This window comes from Acanthochromis polyacanthus, chromosome 14 (assembly GCF_021347895.1).
Source record: "Acanthochromis polyacanthus isolate Apoly-LR-REF ecotype Palm Island chromosome 14, KAUST_Apoly_ChrSc, whole genome shotgun sequence".
NCBI lineage: Eukaryota > Metazoa > Chordata > Actinopteri > Pomacentridae > Acanthochromis > Acanthochromis polyacanthus.
The window spans coordinates 40133210-40155912 of NC_067126.1; the positions used below are offsets into that span (position 1 = coordinate 40133210).

Sequence of the window (22703 nt, forward strand, 5' to 3'; positions counted from 1 at the left end):
AAAATTCGGATAAATATTTCCAAAAAATGAGTAAAAATCTTCCAAAAAAATCCTAAAAATATCTAAAGTGATTCTATATATTATCAGTAAAACTTCTGATATTTTCTTTAAGAACATTCACATAAAAATCAACCAAAATCCAGTGAATTTCGCTGGATTTTAGTTTATTTTTTTGTGGATGTTCTTCAGAAACATTTTTAACATTTCTTTTTTTCCACCAGAAAAATGTTCAAAGATTCCCCAAAAATGTAGAAAATGTGGACATCAGAAGTTTCACTGTGAATTTTTTTTCCACATTTTTAAACTTTCAAACGGGTCAGTTTGACCTGCAGGACGGCAGGAGGGTTAAACGACCCAACATTTATAAAGTCATTAGAAATAGCTCAACATGCACCCTGACGAAGCAGTCATATTTACCCAAAACATCCTGTAAAGCAGTGAAACACTAACAGGGAACATGTTACTGCACACTGAGTACTTTTGGTTCTCTAAGGAGAGACTAAACGACGTCTTCAATCTGCTCCAAATAGATCAGTGTCATATAAAGCTGTACTGGACCACAGTGTACAAAATGCCTTCAGTATCAAAGCATTCTGCTTTGTAGGCCCTTACATGGATTGTGTTTCTGTAAGTTTAGCAGTAAGATGTTAAAAACTACCACTTTAAATCTACTATGTTACAAACACAGCAGCAGCTTTACAATAATGCAGTTCTTAGGAGGTGAATCATTTATTAAAATGGTAGCAGACTTACTGTGTGCTGGAGTGTCTCTTCTGCTTTTACCTGTGTTGAATTCACCTGCGCAAATGTAGAACCCAAAACTTCCTCATGCTGCTGCCCCCTAGTGGCAGAATGAGGAAAACACTGAGCAGCTGGGTCAGTCTGTAAGTGGTAAGTCCATGGGATATATCTGCATACATTTTTATTAAAAGTTAAAAAAAATATGTTTTTATGCTCATTATGATCATGTCTTTATAAATTCCATCATTATTTATTATGGAAACAATCACTTTTTAATAAAAAATGGCTGGATATCACTAAAATATCATCTAAATAACGTCTGAATTTAAGACCAACCACCTTCTAATGAGCTAAACAATAATAAAATGAGCTGATTCACAAAGAGTTTGGATTGTGTTCTTTTATTAAGCTGAGATAATCAGGACAGAGATTTATTTTTTTGGCAATATATCACATTTTATATGGAAAATAAAAATAAATCCCTTCCCACTAAGTTCCCCGTTCCAAAAACTCCTCTCCAGGAAGTGTGTTAATTCCAGATCACATGACCTGCTCCACATGATGTCATTTCCTCCTGAAGAAAAGACTGGAAGACTCCAAGGCTTTCTGACTTACTTCATATAAAGTAGTCATCAGGTTTACTACTAGATCTTTAGAAATCAGGTGTGTATATCATATTTAGAAGAATCTTTCTCTAAAATACCATGTGGTGTTTGGTTATAAGCGGCCATGTTGGTTTAGGCCTGAAAACAGCAAAAAATGTGGACTATGATAAAGAAAGTCCTGCTAATATAATTTGACCTAAATATATTCAGGCACTGAGATTAAAGCATCAAAAGAATTACAACCAGAATTCACCTGCACCATCAATTTTTCAATAAACCTTTAAATAAGTCATGTCGAGTGTCTGAATGGTCATGAGTCTGAGAGTGTAGAGGCTTTGGACTGAATCTAATTCACACATTGCTCTGGTTCAAATGGAAACTCACAGTCGTTTCTGAGCCGAGTCGGCCTGCAGGTGAACCTCAGCACCAGGAGAGAGTCTCAGTGAACGTCAGTGCTAGATGTTATTTAGTTCTGCTTCAAACGTTTTGAGAAAATAGTCCCTCTGCTCAGAATATAGTTTAGTCACATTAACACCAGACTGCTGCTGTTTACATTTTAATCTGTTTAACCTCATAGTGGTGCTAAAGAAATAACTCAGGGGCTCCAAAAACATCCTTTGGGGTCTTTGTTTTCCACTAGAGGTTTAATAGAAATACCGTAGAAGAGAAGAACAGTTAACATGCAAATACTGAACCTTTTTATCGAAATCAGAAACTGGTTTGAGATGTCATCAGATGTGAGAAAAATGTTAGCTTTCCAGCAAATCTAAAAGGCTAAATGTACAGGTTTTAACTAAAGACAACATTTCTGACAGGATTTACATTTTAAACTCCTTCAAGCAGCAGAATAAGAGCTGCGAGAACAAATCATGGAATCAGACACACCCTCAGTGTTAACTCTGCTTATTATTCTTTTAAGCAGAGTTTATATCCAGAAAAAAGCACATGAACACCTTAAAAAGATTGGTTCTACGTGGTAGTTGAACAGTGACAACAAGGAAACAGAATGCTTAATAATTTGAACCCAAAATTCATTAAAAAAAATACAAAAAATATGAAAGAACTACAGCAAAAATCTGACATGAACGATGCCAAGTAAAACACATTTTAAAAAATACAGGAATACTGTGATATTCAAAAACTGTTAAAAAAGGAGACAGAAAGAAAATAAAAGCAAATATCTTTAAAATAATGATATTTTTAGTGGATTTAAACACTTTACAAATGAAAAGTCATGAGAGACTCAACTAGCAGCGGTCACACGACAAAAACTGTTCTACAGGCTGAGATGGAATGAAATCAATAAAATGTACTTTAGCAATAAAATAACTGTTCTATATGTCAGCCAGGTATTATAAGAAACACTCAGGATGGTCAAACAGCTTCTGGAGTTGATGTGCAGAGGAGCTTTTACTGTGTTCCTGTGGCTTCAAACCTCTACTTTGTTTTATTTTGAACACTGCTCTGACCCTTATTGCCCTTATTCCAGTAACAGAACTCTGTTTGTGTTCCTCCAGTCGCTGTGCGTGCAGGTGAAGCACACACCTGTGATGTTACCTGGGTGTTTCCTCTGCTGGCTCCTCCTTTCACTGAGCTGTAAACTGAGACACTGAAACTCAGACCGCTTTGTTATTTACTTTGACAGCAGCCAGGGAGTAAAAATGAAATAAGCTTGTAGCTGCAGGTAGTTTATCGCCTCGGTGGACTTCTGTACCTGCAGCACATGACCTGTAATGGAGACAGAAGTGAGAGGAAATGCTGCTCAGCCTGTGGCCGCGTCTAATGACAGCGACAGGTGAGCTCTGTGTGAACCGTGGTCCTATTTAACTGCTTCTTTTATCGTTGATGAGCTCGTATTCACAGAATGGACATCAGTTTTAACTCTTCTTGTCAGATTGGAGTGTTTCCACGGTGCAGAACTCTGCTGCTTCCTCATTGGTGACCTCAGCTTCTTCCTCTAATTTATTCTATTTACATTAAATGTTTTACTCCACAAACCTGTAAAGCTGTCATTAAAACATTCAGGCTTTAGGGAAAAATACGGGAGTTTATTTGAAGTTATTTTTCAGCTTGAATTTTGCTCCTTGCTCCTAGTCCTACTCAGAAGTAATTTAATCCTGACTATTCATCAGCTGGAGCATTTGATCGCCCCGCTGCAGAAACCCAATCTAGTGCAGGTAGCTTAGAGTCTGTCGTCACTCAGTAGGACAAGGAAGAAGGGTGGGGAGTTTGTTAACTTTATGCATTCATTTGTTGAGGACTGTCTGGATTTGTCCCTGCAGGATCGACCCCTACGGCTTCGAGAGACGCCACGATTTTGAATCCTACAAGGAGATGATGAACGAGTACGTGGCCGTCCTCAACAGAAGGTCGATGAGATGGTCGAAGCTGCTTCAGGAGAAACCTCAGGTGGAGAAGAACGTGACAGGTACAAAAAATAAGCACAAATTCCAAACAATTCAGACTGTAGCTCTGTGTTTCTGTGGCATAACCATGAAATTTGCTTTGGAAGTAAAGAGATACGTGCGTAAAGGTGTGCCTAACGAGCACCGGGCCAGGATCTGGATGGAAGCTAGTGGAGCTCAGGAGCACCTGGAGAGGAACCCGGGTTATTACCAGTCCCTGCTGGCCATGGAGCATGATGGGAAGCTGAAGGAAACCATTCACACAGGTCTGACAGAAGGAGCACTTCAACCCACGGAGATACACCCTCACAAACTCACCTCCAAACAAATCACATCAATTCATATCACACACACACGCACGCACGCACACACACACACACACACACACATATCTGGTTCTTATATCCCCGTGGGGACATACCATTGACTCCCATTCATATCTAACCCCTAACCCTAACCCTAACCCTAACCTTAACCAAACCCTAAACCAGACCAAAACAATGGCTAACCCTAAAGAAACGTTTTTGCACTTTTACTTTTTTCAGTAACAACAACATGGCCAAGAAAACACTGTTTAAACTTGTGGGGACCCAAATGAGGTCCCCACAAGTGACATTGTTTTTGGTTTTCCTACAGTTGTGGGGACATTTGGTCCCCACAATATAGCAAAAACATGGGCACACACACACACACACACACACACACACACACACACACACACACACACACACACACACACACACACACACACACACACACACACACACACACACACACACACACACACACCTAAGACGTTGAACAACTGGCAGTTGAGCTGTTCCAGCGTGTCCACAGCAGCAGCCTGTGATGTAAAGTGATTTTATGTATTATAAATGATTTAAATAGTGAAACTAAAATCAGGTTCTGGTTTGTTTGTTCATATCCGGATCAGCAGCTCAACATTCTGGGATGAAGCTGTTAATCAATGCTGAAGCTCAGACAATAATAATAATTGCCTCTTATTTTGCAGACATGCACAGGACCTTTCCTGATAACATCCTCTTCCAGAACAGAGGCGAGCCGAGCCTGCAGAAGTCTCTGTACAACGTGCTGCTGGCCTACGGACACCACAACCTCACCGTGGGTTACTGCCAGGTCAGGAAACACTGTCAGAGTCAGCAGCTGGCTCTCCTGATACCAAACATCTGTTTACCTAAAGAACAGGTCCAGCTGCTTCCTCAGTCATTCAAATAAACCAGGAGCACATTTTCCATGTGATCTTCAGTAACTCCTGTTGGTTCTGTCAAACTTACGTCCATCACTATATTTATTAAAGGAAAAAGACTTAAAGCTGTTCTGGTTTCACCCAGACATCCTCTTATCACAATTAATTTGAGGATACATCATCATCTGCAGCACTTCCTGCTAAAACACGATAAATTCAAGGTTATATATTTACACTATTACATATAATATACACTGCCAGCCAAAGGTTTAGACACACCTTCTCATTCAGTGGTTTTTATTTAATTATTTCATACATTGTAGATTAACCCTGCTGTTGTCCTCATTTACAGGCACCAAAAATATCATTCTTTTGTCTGAAAAAAATCCAAAAATTCAGCAAAAAATTCTTGCACAATCTTAAGGAAGAAAATTAAAAAAATTCCTTAAAAGTTTCCCCTAAAAGTTTTATTTAAAAAAAAAATCCCCCAAATTTGGCAAAAAATTAAAATTTAAAAATTTAAATAAACAAAAATTTTAAATACCTTTTAATCAATAGAAATCTTCCAAAAAAATCCTAAAAATATCTAAAGTGATTCCATATAAGTAAAACTTCTAATATTTTCTTTAAAAACATTCAGAAAAAAATTCAACCAAAATCCAACTAATTTTTTTCTGAATGTTCTTAATGAAATAATTTTTTTAACATTTTTAAAATATTGAGAATGTGGACGTTTTCACAGTGAAGATAGATTTTTTCCTCACATTTTCAAACTTTTAAACGGCATGAGGGTTAACAGTGAAGAAATCAGAACTATAAAAGAACACAAATAGAATTATGTTGTAAACAAAAGGTGTGAAGCTTCAGTTTTAATCTAGAATGCAGAAAATAATAGAAATAAATAAAAAGCATTAGATGAGAAAGTGCGTCCGAAGTTCTGACTGCTGGTGTTTATAGTATGTTTAGAACATAAAATGTCCTTCATAGGTTCTATAAGAGCTTCCTGGGTTTACTTGTGTATTTACTGACCTTTACTAATTCCCTAAAATAACAATATGATTGCTAAACATAGCTAAGTTCACAGGCTTTTTGACATTGTGTTAACTGATATATTTATATAGGAAAATGGATTGGAGTGTATTTTCTACATTTCTGGTGAATAGAACCTGATTCCCTGGTGTTGTCCTGTTAGCTCTTTATGATTCTGTTGGGTTCATTTAAAGCAGCAGGTCGTAGGCTGATTAAGGTGATCTCAGGTGGAAGCAGGTCTAGCAGCATCCTCCAATGACTCCTTGAACTGATGCTGGGACTTAAACCGATTATTTTGGTAGCAGCCAGAGAGTCTGTGGTAAAATCTTGATCTCATGGGGTCACAGTTAAAGGAGCTCTGGATCAGCAACAATTAGCAGATGCTGAATTCATCTAATGGAACCAAATGAACCTAAAATCTGTCAGACGAACCAGAAACAAGCCTGGTGTTTTCTGTGAAATCACTGATCCCACATCGTCTGTCTGTTCCAGGGGATGAACTTCATCGCAGGCTACCTCATCATCATCACCAAAGATGAAGAGAAAGCCTTCTGGCTCATGGACGCATTGTTGGGCAGAATACTTCCAGGTACAGTTTGTTGAATGTTCACACACTGAAGCAGACTAAAGACCTGATGTCTGACAGTCTGCAGACACTCCATCTGTGCTCCACATTAACTGGTTTGTAGATGAATGCCAAGAACGTCATCAGGGCTGTTATGAATTCAAACAAAGACTTGACCCTCTTACTGGTAGATGGACTGCTGACCAAACAGGGATGTAACGATATGGGACCATGTTCAAACTTAAAGGCTGGTCTCCTCAGCTCAATCTTCCTCTGCCTGGTTCTGCTTCCTGTAATTGGTCCAAAGGTCTGAAAGCTTTAAAACATTAACTTCAGAAGAATACCACCTCCTTCGGTTCAGCCGTTTGGTTTGGACTGTGGTCTGGTGAATGTTTCACAGCTGTTATTTTTTTGGTTTTTCTGCATCAAACAAGTTCTGTGTGAAACGGTGCTAAACCTGTGATGCTGCAGACTACTACAGCCCGGCCATGATGGGGCTGAAGACTGACCAGGAGGTCCTGGGGGAGCTGGTGAAGACCAAAGCTCCTGCAGTAGGACAGCTGATGGCTCAGTATCCCGGCATATGGACGCTGGTGGTGTCACGCTGGTTCATCTGCCTCTACATCGACATACTGCCGATTGAGGTGAGGAAAAGTTGTGGTTTAATGGTTCAGACCAGTGAGGGGTCCACAGCTTTCATCAAAGCTTCTCGCTTCCTTGCAGACCGTCCTGCGGGTCTGGGATTGTCTCTTCTACGAGGGCTCCAAGGTCCTTTTCCGTGTTGCTCTGACTCTCATCATTCACCACCAGACGGAGATCCTGAGAGCTCGGTCTTTGCCTGATGTCTGTGAGTGCTTCAAGCAGATCACCTGTGGAGCTTTCACTCTGGACTGCCACACCTTCATGCAGGTGAGCTCAGCAGGGACAGTCAGAGGAAACTGGTAGGGAAACAGTGGCTGTTAGATGGACTTCCCTTCTAGATTCAATCAGTCCAACAAACTGTTCCCATTAAAGTAGAAAGACGACGGACTAGAGCTCCTCGTTTACGTGTTTTAAAGTGTTTCCTTCACTGGACTTTGCAAAAACATTCACTTTACTGAGACAAACATGCATCTTTAACAATCAAAACTAGAGTTTGTGTTCTGAATATGAGTGGAATGAAGGACTCTGTTTTAAGTTCTGTCCAACTCTTTTTTTGCAGAAGATCTTTACAGAACCTGGGAGCCTGTCGATGACAACCATTGATAAGCTGAGAGAAAAATGCAGACAACAAATCCTGAAGGAGGAATCAGGTCAGGATCCAGCGCCTCCTGTCTGAGTGGATTCTTTAAAACTAACGACTTTCAGGCAGTAAAGAAAAACATTTTTCTATGGAGACGTATCACTGAATGGAAACGCTGCTGGCTGGATGTAAAAGATGAAGGCTTGCTAAAGTTTTTGAGCCTTTTCTGTTGCTTCTGTTTCTCACAGTAACTTTGCTGCTATAGATACAGGAAGTGCGTTAGTATTTAAGTCTGTAATGTTTTTTAATCACACGCACTTTAGTCATCGGAATATGAGAGAGATCTGGAGAATAATCATTCCTGCTTTGTCACTGTGGTTGATGTTAACTGTCCTCTGGAAGTAAAATAGAGCAGCCAGACTTTGGTGTGGTGATTTACAGAACTCCAACTTGTTTCACCTTTTGTCTGTAAACAAAAGCCTGATAATTTCATTCATCTGTTTCCTGACTGAGCTTCAGCCAAACAAAGGTAAGACGAGGTCATTTCAGTGTGACGTGAGTCTGAAACCACAGCTCATTGTGGAGCTCCAAACCCGTGGCTGGATCAAGTTAAAGTTAGAAATCCAAAACAAACTGACCCTTTAGAAGCTCCTGATGTCTGAGCTCACACTAAACACTCAACAAGCTGTTTATTCCCACAGATAAATAACCATTAAAGATAAGAAAGAACGTCTTCTGAACAACTTCACATTTATAAACTCCTATTTAAGGAACAATAAACCTCAGGAAAAAGAAACTGAGCACAATTAAGTGTAACAACTAAATGAACGAGGCTCCCAAACTCCTAAAGGAAAAACACCCAGACTGACTGTTTGTCATGTTGTGTGTTGTTGTAATTGTCACACATTTCCTCGTACTGATTTTGCATCTCTGAGGTTGTTTTGCATCTCCTGTGTCTCCACCTCTGCAAATCCAGAACACAGACTGATGTAAATAGAAGGTGTGGCTGTGAACCAGTGATGCTGTAACTCAGCTGTAGTTTACATATACAGCCCATTTCCTTTACTTCCTCAAACTGCACCTTTTTCATTCTGCTCTTTTCTGACTCATCAAAGCAGTGAGTTCTTCTTCACCTCGTAGCTTCTGTCTCACTTCTAAAACACTCTAAACTGGAAAAAAACATCTGAGTGTGCTGCCGTGTTGTCCTGATGAATGAAAGCATTTTTTCACAGCATTTCGTCTTTTCTCTGATTCTTTCTAGCAAAGCCTCCATAACCTGCTAGTAAAAGTCCCGTACTGGGAGGAAAAGAGACTGAAATTTAAGTTTTCTTTATTAAAACTGATCTGCAGCATTACTCTCATCATTTGGGTCAATATATAACAGCTGGACTTTTTCTATCATAGTCGACATTTTAGCTGTTTTCAGGCCTAAAACCAACATGGCCGCCTATAACCAAAAACCACATGGCATTTTACAGAAAGATTCTTCTAAATATGTTATATACAACTGAGTAAAATGTGAAGTTATTTCTACAGATCTTGTAGTAAACCTGTTGACATGTTTTTATAAAACCCCGTAAAACCCAAACAGAAAAAAAATGAGCATAAATAATAAATAATATCTATGCAACATATATATAGTGTAATAAGCAAACATAATAAATATATCTTACAGGGGTTTATTAACACACTTCCTGGAGAGGTGTTTTTGGAACGGGGAACTTAGTGGGAAGGGATTTATTTTATTTTCCATATAAAATGTGATATATTGCCAAAAAAGAAACATCTGTCCCGATTATCTCACCTTAATAAAAGAACCCAATCCAATCTATTTGTGAATCAGCTCATTTTATTATTGTTTAGCTCATTAGAAGGTTGTTGGTGTTAAATTCAGACGTTATTTAGTCGTTTTCTTTTCCCTGATTTCTTCCAGATAACAGAGTAAACTTGCCTCCTGCAGCTTTAACAGTTAAACACCATGTTTAATAAAATAATAACAAGACGACATGGTCATCAATATCCCCCGCCACATGAGATGTCTATGAGTCTATATCCAAAATAGAGATCAAGGGCCATAACTCTGTTAAATATTATCGCACAGGTCTCATTTTCGAACTTGATCAAGGTGTCCATGGTGTGAAGCTACACACTAAATTTCGTAATCCTAGCTGTAATAGTTTCCGAGAAAAGCTGTCCCCTTCATCTCGGACGGACGGACGGATTCCAAACCTATACCCCCTTTTCCACTTCGTGGAGGCGGGGGATAATAAAGTGATTCTATTCTATTCTATGTTTGTGGATCTTTCTCCCATCTTTACTGACAGATGTGTTACCCAAACCTAAACATACTAAACTGCAGTTTACCTCTTCAGAAAGGCAAATATTTGTTCAGATTCTTCACACAACAATGTTGGAATTCAGTCTTTGATGGTATTCAGCAGCATAATTATCTTCCGCCTCTAAAGAGTCCAAACAAATGAAACAAATGAAACCAAACAGGAACAGGTTTGACCGCCGACAAAGTGCATGAAGGCAAAACAAAAAGCCAGGCAGCCTCAGGGGTTCACTTTTATTGGCCTCTCCTTAAAAAAAACAGTTCAAACAATTCCAATGAAACCTTATTAAATCACTATGTGGAGATTAAGATGAGGGAGGAAAAATGAACACAGAAAACAAACATCTGTACTTTCTCCTACTGCAGCAAACAGAGCATTTGTGGTAGTAAAAGCACACGAAGGCGATGTGACACAGAAAACGTCTGATAACCGGCAGCACAGAGTCAGAGAGTGAAGGAGTGAGTCTGTGAGAAACCGGCTTTACTTAAACTCCATCTGTTCAGCTGAAGGCACGGATCCACACCGACCGGAGCATTCTGGACCTTTTTACTGACATTACTCAGGACTTCAGTCTTTCCCTTCAGCCAAACCAAAGCCTAAACAGACCAAAACACAGAACAAACAAACAAACAAACAAACAAACAAACCCTACGCTGATGTCCTGAGCTTCTTCATCTAAACCAACAGCCCCGTTTTAGAGATTGTTTCAGCAAATCCTGGTGTGTGCGTGTGAAATGTAACAGCAGAATCCACAGGAGTGTCTCACCACTGTGGGAAAATCACTGGAGCTTCATGAGAAGATCAACAGAGCTGCTTCCTGAAGTCTCAGTCATCCCAGTTTGACTGTTGGTTTCAGAAGTCAGTCAGATTCTCCTTCATCCCTGCAGCTACTGGACAGGAATCACATCGGATCAGGCTGGAAATTAAAAGCCTGTGATCATTTCAGAAAGTAAAAGACTCTAAAAGGTGACATGGAAACATCAGTCAGGGTTGTGCTGTTAGTGTAAAAACATTTACTGAAGGCTCTGAATGCACACTTTGATCAGACTTGTTCATAAAACGCTGAGTGTCCGTTCTCATCATCAGTGGGATCATTTCATTTTAACAGCTCGTTTTCAGCTGTTAATAATGCCAGCCTACTTATAAGGTTCTCACAGCGCTGGAACTCAAATTATTTCCCTGATAACTCCTTAAAAACATGTTCAGATAATTAAATTACGTACTAATGGGCGTACCACAACATTCCACCAGTGGCTCGTTAAATCCTCGAGGTCAGCAGTTACCGCCACTCTATGTCCATACAGTGAAGATAAATCTGCAGTCAAGCATTGAACACTGGGTCTGGACAAAAGTAACAGAACTCCCAAACACACCTCTAAAGCTCACTAAACGTCTGATGTGTTTCATGTCAGTAGAAGTTGTACTTTTGTATGTTGGCTGTGAGGATTCAGACACGTTCACTTCTTAGAGTCTCCTCTAAAAGAAATATTTCAGCATCTGTCCACATCTGCTGGCTGTAGCTTCATTTTCAGTCAAATCAATCTTCTCATGTAACTCTCAGCAACAAACAGACTACTCCCTAAAACACCAAACTACTCCTTTAAATGCAGTGAATAAGGTTCTCTAGCAGCGCTGACTCCTGTACCTGCAGCCTGCACACGAAATGAGTCGAGTACCTAAAAAACAAATCGGCTCCAGGATGAACGGCCACAGAGCCTCTTGTGCGTCTTTTTCAGGATTAATGTGTTTTTAGCATGCTCCTTAAAATCTGCAAACAACTTAGCAACAAAGTCAGTTTTTACTGTGTAACTGGCAGAAATATTCCCTTTATGAACAACGAGCCTCATTTTTGGTGAAACCTCCAAAAACAAGCAGCAATCCCCTCAATCCCTCATTTCCATCACAGAAATCATAAATGGTAGAAGAGCTAGAGGCTGTGATCAACATGCATCCTGCTCTACACGGTACCAGCAGAAGGTCCACCTCCTTCATCAGTCCCTTTGTTTGATCAGTTCACAAAGCGCAGACCGACCTCCACTAAGTGATTATGACAGAGTTACTGACCAGGAAAGAACAGCACACAGAGGAAGAAGGGAACAGCGGGGAGGAGGGTTAAGTCTCAGACAGCAGAGGTTAGTTTGAGGGTGGGATGGCGCTCTGGGACACGGAGGTGAGCTCAGATGGTTTGGTAGCCGGCGTGGCTCCTCTTCCTGCCGATGAGGTAGGCCAACAGAACGATGAGGACGAGGCCCGCTAGAGCTGCTCCCACTATGATGGGGATCAGCATGTCGTCTTCATCCAGCTGGCACTCCTCGGCTGAGACACAGAGAGAACCGTGAGGAACCAAAGCACAGAGCAGGTGATGGATTTTATCCACTTGGTGAAGGAGTTTACCTGCTCCAAACTTGTCTCCAGTCAGACCGAAGGGCTGCAGCTGCACCTGGAAGGTGTTCACCGACAGACTGGGGGCCACGCTCAGAGTCTGCTCTTCACGGCACATGTAGGAGTATCCCAGGGTTCCCCTCAGGTAGTCCAGACTGCGGTTCTGGACAAAGAAGGGTTCTACGGCAGAAGATACAGCGAGGAGTGAAATGATAGCAGGAGGAACTCTGTCCCACCCTCAGGCCTTCAGATACAGAGAACCTCCTCCAGGCTGGACGTCTGCAACGCTTCATCAGGATCCCAGCAAGAGCTGCACAGGCTCCAGTATGTTCAGAACAGCTGCTAGGATCCTGATGAGAAGGAACACCACATCACACCATCCTCCGTTCACTCCACCGGCTCCTCCAGAATTCACTACAAAATCACTCTACATTCATGGAAACGTTCTGGATCCCCTTAAAGAACTCCTCCGTCACCAATCATCCAAAATAAACCTCCACTAATAACCTTCACCTCCTCCTCCTGCCCAGAACCAAACGCTGGACCAGAGACAGAACCTTCAGAACTCCTCCTGATGGCTCCACAGACAGCACATGTTTGAATACAGAGCTCCTGAACGTTTCTGCTTTTATTTTATCTGATTGTTTTGCTTTTATCCATTTTATATCATTAGTGCAGAACTTTAAGATTTTGCCTAAAAGTGCCTTTTAAATAAAATGTATTATGATTATTTTTATTACACGTTTGTGTTCCTTGTTCTGTAAACACCACTGCTGCAAAAATACAGTTTTATTTTTCTATATTTGGGTTTGTGTATATACACTAAATGAAATTAAAATCCAATAAACGGTATTCACACATTTCAAGGCACGATGATTTTAAGTGAATTTAGTGATTTAAAGTGACTGACAGGTAGTAGGAAAAAGTTAGAAACTACCAACCGTGTGGACATTCTATAATAATCATCCTAATGTGATTATTATGAGTTATTAGAATTATTCAGTTTGTTTGCTGCACATTTTTTCTATATTTGGGCCTCACAGGATTAAAAAAATATTATAAATAAAGAGTGCCCCCCCAAAAAAATCCCAGCTCCACTAGACAGAATAGGCCCTACACAGACATCCCAGAATAGGTGGTACTCATGCTCACTGATCAGACAGGAGGCAGCAGTGTCAGTCTAAGGAGCAGAGTCCACTCACCTTTCATGTCCGGCCACAACGCTGACAGAGAAACCTCCCTCAGGTGGTACTTCCTGGACGTAGTATTCTGGAGACAAACAGCAGCACCAGTACATGAGTACTACAGAACTACTTTAATTCATCACTACATGAGTACTACAGTATTACTTCATTACTACATGAGTACTACAGTATTACTTCATCACTACATGAGTACTACAGTATTACTTCATTACTACATGAGTACTACAGTATTACTTCATCACTACATGAGTACTACAGTATTACTTCATCACTACATGAGTACTACAGTATTACTTCATCACTACATGAGTACTACAGTATTACTTCATCACTACATGAGTACTACAGTATTACTTCATTACTACATGAGTACTACAGTATTACTTCATTACTACATGAGTACTACAGTATTACTTCATTACTACATGAGTACTACAGTATTACTTCATTACTACATGAGTACTACAGTATTACTTCATTACTACATGAGTACTACAGTATTACTTCATTACTACATGAGTACTACAGTATTACTTCATCACTACATGAGTACTACAGTATTACTTCATTACTACATGAGTACTACAGTATTACTTCATCACTACATGAGTACTACAGTATTACTTCATCACTACATGAGTACTACAGTATTACTTCATCACTACATGAGTACTACAGAATTACTTCATTACTACATGAGTACTACAGTATTACTTCATCACTACATGAGTACTACAGTATTACTTCATCACTACATGAGTACTACAGTATTACTTCATCACTACATGAGTACTACAGTATTACTTCATCACTACATGAGTACTACAGTATTACTTCATCACTACATGAGTACTACAGTATTACTTCATCACTACATGAGTACTACAGAATTACTTCATTACTACATGAGTACTACAGTATTACTTCATCACTACATGAGTACTACAGTATTACTTCATCACTACATGAGTACTACAGTATTACTTCATTACTACATGAGTACTACAGTATTACTTCATTACTACATGAGTACTACAGTATTACTTCATTACTACATGAGTACTACAGTATTACTTCATCACTACATGAGTACTACAGTATTACTTCATCACTACATGAGTACTACAGTATTACTTCATCACTACATGAGTACTACAGTATTACTTCATCACTACATGAGTACTACAGTATTACTTCATCACTACATGAGTACTACAGTATTACTTCATCACTACATGAGTACTACAGTATTACTTCATTACTACATGAGTACTACAGAATTACTTCATTACTACATGAGTACTACAGTATTACTTCATCACTACATGAGTACTACAGTATTACTTCATCACTACATGAGTACTACAGTATTACTTCATTACTACATGAGTACTACAGTATTACTTCATTACTACATGAGTACTACAGTATTACTTCATTACTACATGAGTACTACAGTATTACTTCATTACTACATGAGTACTACAGTATTACTTCATCACTACATGAGTACTACAGAATTACTTCATTACTACATGAGTACTACAGTATTACTTCATCACTACATGAGTACTACAGTATTACTTCATCACTACATGAGTACTACAGTATTACTTCATCACTACATGAGTACTACAGAACTACTTTAATTCATTACTACATGAGTACTACAGTATTACTTCATTACTACATGAGTACTACAGAACTACTTTAATTCATTACTACATGAGTACTACAGTATTACTTCATTACTACATGAGTACTACAGAACTACTTTAATTCATTACTACATGAGTACTACAGAATTACTTCATTACTACATGAGTACTACAGTATTACTTCATCACTACATGAGTACTACAGTATTACTTCATCACTACATGAGTACTACAGTATTACTTCATCACTACATGAGTACTACAGTATTACTTCATCACTACATGAGTACTACAGAACTACTTTAATTCATTACTACATGAGTACTACAGTATTACTTCATCACTACATGAGTACTACAGTATTACTTCATCACTACATGAGTACTACAGTATTACTTCATTACTACATGAGTACTACAGAATTACTTCATTACTACATGAGTACTACAGTATTACTTCATCACTACATGAGTACTACAGTATTACTTCATCACTACATGAGTACTACAGTATTACTTCATCACTACATGAGTACTACAGTATTACTTCATTACTACATGAGTACTACAGTATTACTTCATTACTACATGAGTACTACAGTATTACTTCATTACTACATGAGTACTACAGTATTACTTCATCACTACATGAGTACTACAGTATTACTTCATTACTACATGAGTACTACAGTATTACTTCATTACTACATGAGTACTACAGTATTACTTCATTACTACATGAGTACTACAGTATTACTTCATTACTACATGAGTACTACAGTATTACTTCATCACTACATGAGTACTACAGTATTACTTCATTACTACATGAGTACTACAGTATTACTTCATTACTACATGAGTACTACAGTATTACTTCATCACTACATGAGTACTACAGTATTACTTCATCACTACATGAGTACTACAGTATTACTTCATTACTACATGAGTACTACAGTATTACTTCATTACTACATGAGTACTACAGTATTACTTCATCACTACATGAGTACTACAGTATTACTTCATCACTACATGAGTACTACAGTATTACTTCATTACTACATGAGTACTACAGTATTACTTCATTACTACATGAGTACTACAGTATTACTTCATTACTACATGAGTACTACAGTATTACTTCATTACTACATGAGTACTACAGTATTACTTCATCACTACATGAGTACTACAGTATTACTTCATCACTACATGAGTACTACAGTATTACTTCATTACTACATGAGTACTACAGTATTACTTCATCACTACATGAGTACTACAGTATTACTTCATTACTACATGAGTACTACAGTATTACTTCATTACTACATGAGTACTACAGTATTACTTCATTACTACATGAGTACTACAGTATTACTTCATTACTACATGAGTACTACAGTATTACTTCATCACTACATGAGTACTACAGTATTACTTCATTACTACATGAGTACTACAGTATTACTTCATTACTACATGAGTACTACAGTATTACTTCATCACTACATGAGTACTACAGTATTACTTCATCACTACATGAGTACTACAGTATTACTTCATTACTACATGAGTACTACAGTATTACTTCATTACTACATGAGTACTACTCAGTTAGAGCTGCTTTACTTGAAGCTCCATCTGCCATCTAGTGGCCTCTTCAGGAAGTGTAAGACAAAGATGAAGCTTGCTGGCTGTTAGGGGACAAACATGATGCTGTTACTCACCAGAGCGAAGACGAAGGTGAGGTTGGTTTTGTCTCCGTCCGTTGTGAGCCTCAGCGTGGCGTTTTCTGCCTCACACGACCCGGAGCTCTTTGTGAAATTAGGCTGGAGGTTCACGATATCCCGCACAGTCTGCAAACAAACGATTAAAGGGCTTAGCGTTACCTCTGAAGCTTTGTTAGTTTCAGCTGCACAGACAGCAGAGAAGTGGTTTCACTCAGCACCTGATTCTGGGAGAAGGAAGTGAAGGAGATGTTGAGCTGGAGGCCCATGTAGGCCAGTAAACAGGTCGTGCCGTTGCTGCTGCTGACCAGGTAGTTTCCTCTTTCGGGTCTCTCAGGTTCTTTCGGAGCGGTGGTGGTTTGAGCAGTCGTAGGAGGGGCAACGGTGGCAAAACCCTGGTGCAGGGCAGCAGCTGCAAAACATAAAAACACACCCACGCAGAAGTCAAGCAGCAAATCAACGACATAAACAACGACAGGAGCAAAAATAACAACAGTGTGTGTATTATGTCTGAACATTAATTAAACTCACAGCAGAAAATAAGGCGGCATGGCTCTGACAGAAGGAGGATCTAACGGTGATCCTCTGGGAGAAGCTCTTTTATTCTCACTGGTGTCTGATATGAAATCTAAAATAATGAAACTATCCTGAAGTGAATCCCTCAGGATTTCAGAAAGCCTCTTTTCTCCATCACTATTGACTGAATTCTTACAGAATTATTATTATAGCACCAAACTATTGACAACAAAATCAATTAAAGTATCAAAATAAAAGCTTTCACAAGGCAGAGAAAAGTAAAATACAGTTAAATAGAGTTTTAATGAAAGTGGAGTCAGAAATATTCAAGATCTTTACTGTGAAAGTTACTGAAACAATGATTATAGCAGAATCCTCCAGCATCAGTCACATTAATGTGCTGTAAGGCTCGTAGGATAAGCACCGTTACTTTCATTGTAAAATATTGTGCTGATTATTTTCTCAGTTCCTCATGTTAAAAACCCAAACATGCTCAGGATACTGCTGTACAGAAACATTCAGATCAGAGACACTGGAAGCAGCAAATCTGGTCTTATAGCATAAAGAAGACCTAATTATTGCACACTATTTTACTGATTCAGTTTAATGTTTACCTCTGAAATGTAATAAAAGTAGAAGCAGCATGAAATTAAAGACTCGTTCCATGAAATGTGTGTTTTTCTTTGACTATCTGACCCTCAATGTGAGGCCTGTTTTCAGCTGCAGACGAGCTTCTCAGAGTTTCTCTTAACTCCAACACGCCTTCCTCTTAGCATGTAACACGGCTTCATACCTGCCATACCTGATCTTCTAGATAAACCAGCCAACACTGCATTCAGCTTGAAAACCGGGTCTAAATCTATCGTCTTCTCAGAAAATCGAAAATCCTAGAAGTGTTACTGTCATTTTTTTTAGAGATTTATGCTAAAAGGTGAAACTGAAATAGAATTTTAATGTGTGGAATTAACAACCTCCCAAATAAGAACTTCTATAACTACTGCCATCAGTTTTACAGATGGAAATGAACAATTAAAGTCCCTTCTCCTGTGTTTTTGGTTTAAAAAGCCACACTACCAGCTGTATGCGCTATCTTAGCTTTGTTCAGGCTTATTTTGCTCAGTAGTGACAGATGTCTCTTGCATTAACTGACCTTAATTGTGCAGAAACAACATGCTGACCCTGAAGTTTTATTTGGTTTATTTTGAGGCACAGTAATGCTTTCTAATTTGTCTCAGTCAGTGGAAAAGGAAGACTAAAAAATGTTCTAAATCCCACAGAACACACAGTGATTACAGTATTTTGAGAAAAGAGGCTGAAATATGTTGAAAATCAGATCGTGCTGACCTTATTTAACATGCTTAAACATCACAGACTAACACTTCAGATTTATACTTGCTGATGTTTAGGCAGTGGATCTGTAGATGTCCTGAATGTTTAATGAATAAGCCTGGGTGTTTGGGGTTTTTGTTTGCTTGTTTTTTCTCCAAGAGGAAGAATAATAATGAAAAAATACCCTTGATCTATCAATGACACATTAAAGCCCTCAGAAACAGAAAGAAGAAGCTGATCAAATTCAGATCCTTTTACTAAAAAATGTAAAATATTTCTCTGTTATGTTGGACATTAAGCATTTTGTGTTTGTTGGATATCTGCAGCAGAGACATTACCGTGTGGGTCGACTTATAATAGCAGGACTTTCTGTACCATAATCACATTTTAGCTTTTTTCAGGCCTACAACCAACATGGCCGCCTATAACCAAACACCACATGGCATTTTACACAAAGATTCTTCTACATGTTATTTATACAACTGAGTGAAATGTAAAGTTATTTCTACAGATCTAGTAGTAAACCTGCTGACTGCTTTCTATGAAATTAGTCAGAAAGCCTTGGAGTCTTCCAGTCTTTTCTTCAGGAGGAAATGACATCATGAGGAGCAGGTCATGTGATCTGGAATTAACACACTTCCACATAGAATTGGAATTTACACACTTCTCTTTTTTCACAGAGCTGTTTCTGTATTGGGGAACTTTGGTAGTTGAAAGTGACTTCTTGGACACATATGTAGATTGTGGAGCACAGAAAAAGTTAACTTAACATTATTTCTTTACCTTAATCCTCGTGTCGTCCTGCAGGTCAAACAGACCCGGTTTAAAGTTTGAAAATGTGGAAAAAAATTTATTTTCACAGTGAAACTTCCGATTTTCACATTTTCGATATTTTTGGGAAATATTTTAACATTTTTTGGTGGAAAAAAGAAATGTTAAAAATTTTAAAATGTAAAGACTGCTGGGCTGGGCTAAACCAACCAGTGTGCTGAAATATATTCAGGTGATTTAAAGTATAAACCCACATTTTAGTGTCATAGCACAAAATACAGTTTTTTAAAGGAGTAAACACACAACGACGCTTCAACATTTACTCTGTTTAACACTTTTGCTCTATAAATAATTGAAGTGCATTTATTTAGATTTGTTTGTAACACAGTTTTGATGACAGTAACACACCAGAGGTACAGGAAACAACAACAGCTGCATTTCTTGTAAAACTTTACAGCCTTTAGCGTTAGCATATAGCTGCCTCTTTGCTGAACTGTCCTGCTAGTTGAGGACAGTTTTTCTGCGACCTTCGGGTTTGTCGTTTCCTAAATCAAACATACGGAACAAATACTCACCTAAGATGAGGGGTAACGTTACTCCCAGGCACCAGGACTGAACACCGCAGATCTGGGTCATGTTTCCGTTGTTGTCGGGACCAAATCTCAGCAGCAGCTAGTTAGCCTCGATTAGCAGATGTTGTGCTAGCTGGGCTAACGTTAGCTCCGCGGGGAGAAAAAGGGAAAAAATGGAGCTAAAGTTAAACGCAGTGATTTGGAGGAGTGATAAAGAAATGGGTTACAATGCAAAAGCCGCTCTGTTTACGGATCCCAACTTTTTTGGCTTGTATTTCGTAGCGGGGAGGTTTAATTTTGCTCGTCTTTTACTGAAATCAGATCATGTGACTGTTCAGAAACACCCAGAAGGTCACGTGGTCAGCAACGTCCACTGATGTAAACAACAGCAGCTGGTTGGGATCATTCTGAGGAAGAACTGAGGGATAATCACACGTTTCCTTTACTTTAATGTAAAGTACACACAAATAGAGGCGTTGTTGTGATGTTGACACTCAGCCCAGCCCACAGATCTTTACATTTTACCCTGATGATTGCACATTTTTTTAAAAGTTACTCCAGACTTAAATGAACATAAAGTGTAAGGAAGTCATTCTACTTTCCTTTCTGTGCTTCACACATGTTCCACATAATATCACAGTGAGTACAGGACAGTCTTACTTGTGATGATTTACAACTGTAATCATATAGGTGGAAACACTTACTTACATAAATAAAATGTATTTCAATTCCTGTGATTGACCCTTTAAAGTGCTCAGGAGAAGAATTTCAGGTGCTGATGTGTAAAAAAACAAAACAAAATTCACCTATGATTCCCAATAATAGCATAACCAAATATATAACTAACAGTAATCTGATCAAATATATTAAGCTTGTTGCCAACAAAAACACTGAGAACTCTACAGCAAATTACAGCAAAGCAATAAAATGTCCTTTCATTGCTACTTGGCATGTTTATTTCATGATAAATCCACATTTGTAGTCATTAGGGAAACGTCATACAACATACACACAGTAAACACACTGTTTTAAAACAGAATAAAATACCAAAATGTTCTGTTTGTGCACAGGTCAGACTTTCATATAACAATACCATAAATAAAAATATGATATATTTGGGGCTTCAGCCTCAGATGCCCAGGCCTAACAACGCCACTGATGTAAAGGACTCTCATCTTTTATTTTGGAAAAAGTAGCAGGTAAACAAAAAGTACTATCAATAAAAGTGTCACATTTAAGAGCAAAGTAAAAGCAGAGAATTGTTCTCTTGTCATCCAGCACTTCTAAAAGTGTTTAAAATGTATTTAAAGTGATCATTTTATAGAAAAGGGTTTAGTATGAATGCATAAACAACATTTCACTGTAGCCGGACAAGTTGTTGGTGTATTCTATGTGCAACTGCATATTTAAATCCACAAATACTAAGATTAATGTAAAGATAGTTACAGAATGTAAATTCATCTTTAGGGTCAATCTACAACTGAGAGACTTTTGAAGTCCATGGGATATATCTGCATATATTTTTATTAAAAGGAAAAAAATAATGTTTTTATGTTCATTATATTCATGTTTACAAATTTCATATTTATTTATGATGTAAACAATCACTTATTAATAAAAAATGACTGGCTATCACTAAGATATCAACTAAATAACGTCTGAATTTAACACCAACCACCTTCTAATGAGCTAAACAATAATAAAATGAGCTGATTCACAAAGAGTTTGGATTGGGTTCTTTTATTAAGGTGAGATAATCATGACAGATATTTCTTTTTTGGAAATATATAAAATTTTATATGGAAAATATCAAATTAAATCCCTTTCCACTAAGTTCCCCGTTCCAAAAACTCCTCTCCAGGAAGTGTGTTAATTCCAGATCACATGACCTGCTCCTCATGATGTCATTTCCTCCTGAAGAAAAGACTGGAAGACTCCAAGACTTTCTGACTTATTTCATATAAAATAGTCATCAGGTTTACTACAATGTCTTTAGATATCAGTTGTATATATAATATTTAGAAGAATCTTTGTGTAAAATACCATGTGGTGTTTGGTTATAGGTGGCCATGTTGGTTTTAGGCCTGAAAACAGCTAAAATGTGGACTATGATACAAAAAGTGCTGCAGTGTTATATGGACCCTTTATGTCAAAATAAACTCCATCAGTAGACTCCATCCTTGTAGTTAAAATATAAAAATAACTCAAAGCTTGTGTCTTGGTGAGTCAGCGTCAGAAATCAGCTGTTAACTCCTCACCTTTTCATTTTAGTTTGTGCTCATTTCTGTTCGTGTTTCTGCTTAGATTACGTTAGAATTAAAACGTTTCACATTTGCAGTCCAGCGTTCAGAATGTGAGCATTTTATGAAAGGTGACCGAGGTGAAGCTGCAGTCAGCAGAACATTTTACACAGTGGTTCTAAAAT

The 22703-nt window shown here is 38.4% G+C and overlaps 2 protein-coding genes across 2 annotated transcripts; one reads left to right on the plus strand and one right to left on the minus strand.

Moving 5' to 3' along the window:
* The first annotated feature begins 3079 nt into the window (after nt 1–3079).
* On the plus strand, nt 3080–8222 carry LOC110956950 (growth hormone-regulated TBC protein 1-A-like). Its single transcript, XM_051958516.1, has 8 exons — nt 3080–3141; nt 3629–3774; nt 3859–4017; nt 4764–4888; nt 6480–6576; nt 7024–7196; nt 7276–7461; nt 7754–8222. The coding sequence occupies exons 1-8, from the start codon at nt 3080–3082 to the stop codon at nt 7868–7870; spliced, it is 1065 nt and encodes a 354-aa protein (XP_051814476.1). The 3' UTR covers nt 7871–8222.
* A 2107-nt stretch (nt 8223–10329) lies between these two features.
* On the minus strand, nt 10330–20638 carry lamp1b (lysosomal associated membrane protein 1b). Its single transcript, XM_022202730.2, has 6 exons — nt 20282–20638; nt 17312–17502; nt 17091–17219; nt 13695–13761; nt 12505–12672; nt 10330–12426 (listed from the first exon to the last, which is right to left on the minus strand). Exons 1-6 carry the CDS (start codon nt 20340–20342, stop codon nt 12287–12289), a joined length of 756 nt encoding a protein of 251 aa, XP_022058422.1. The 5' UTR covers nt 20343–20638; the 3' UTR covers nt 10330–12286.
* Between the last annotated feature and the right edge of the window lie 2065 nt (nt 20639–22703).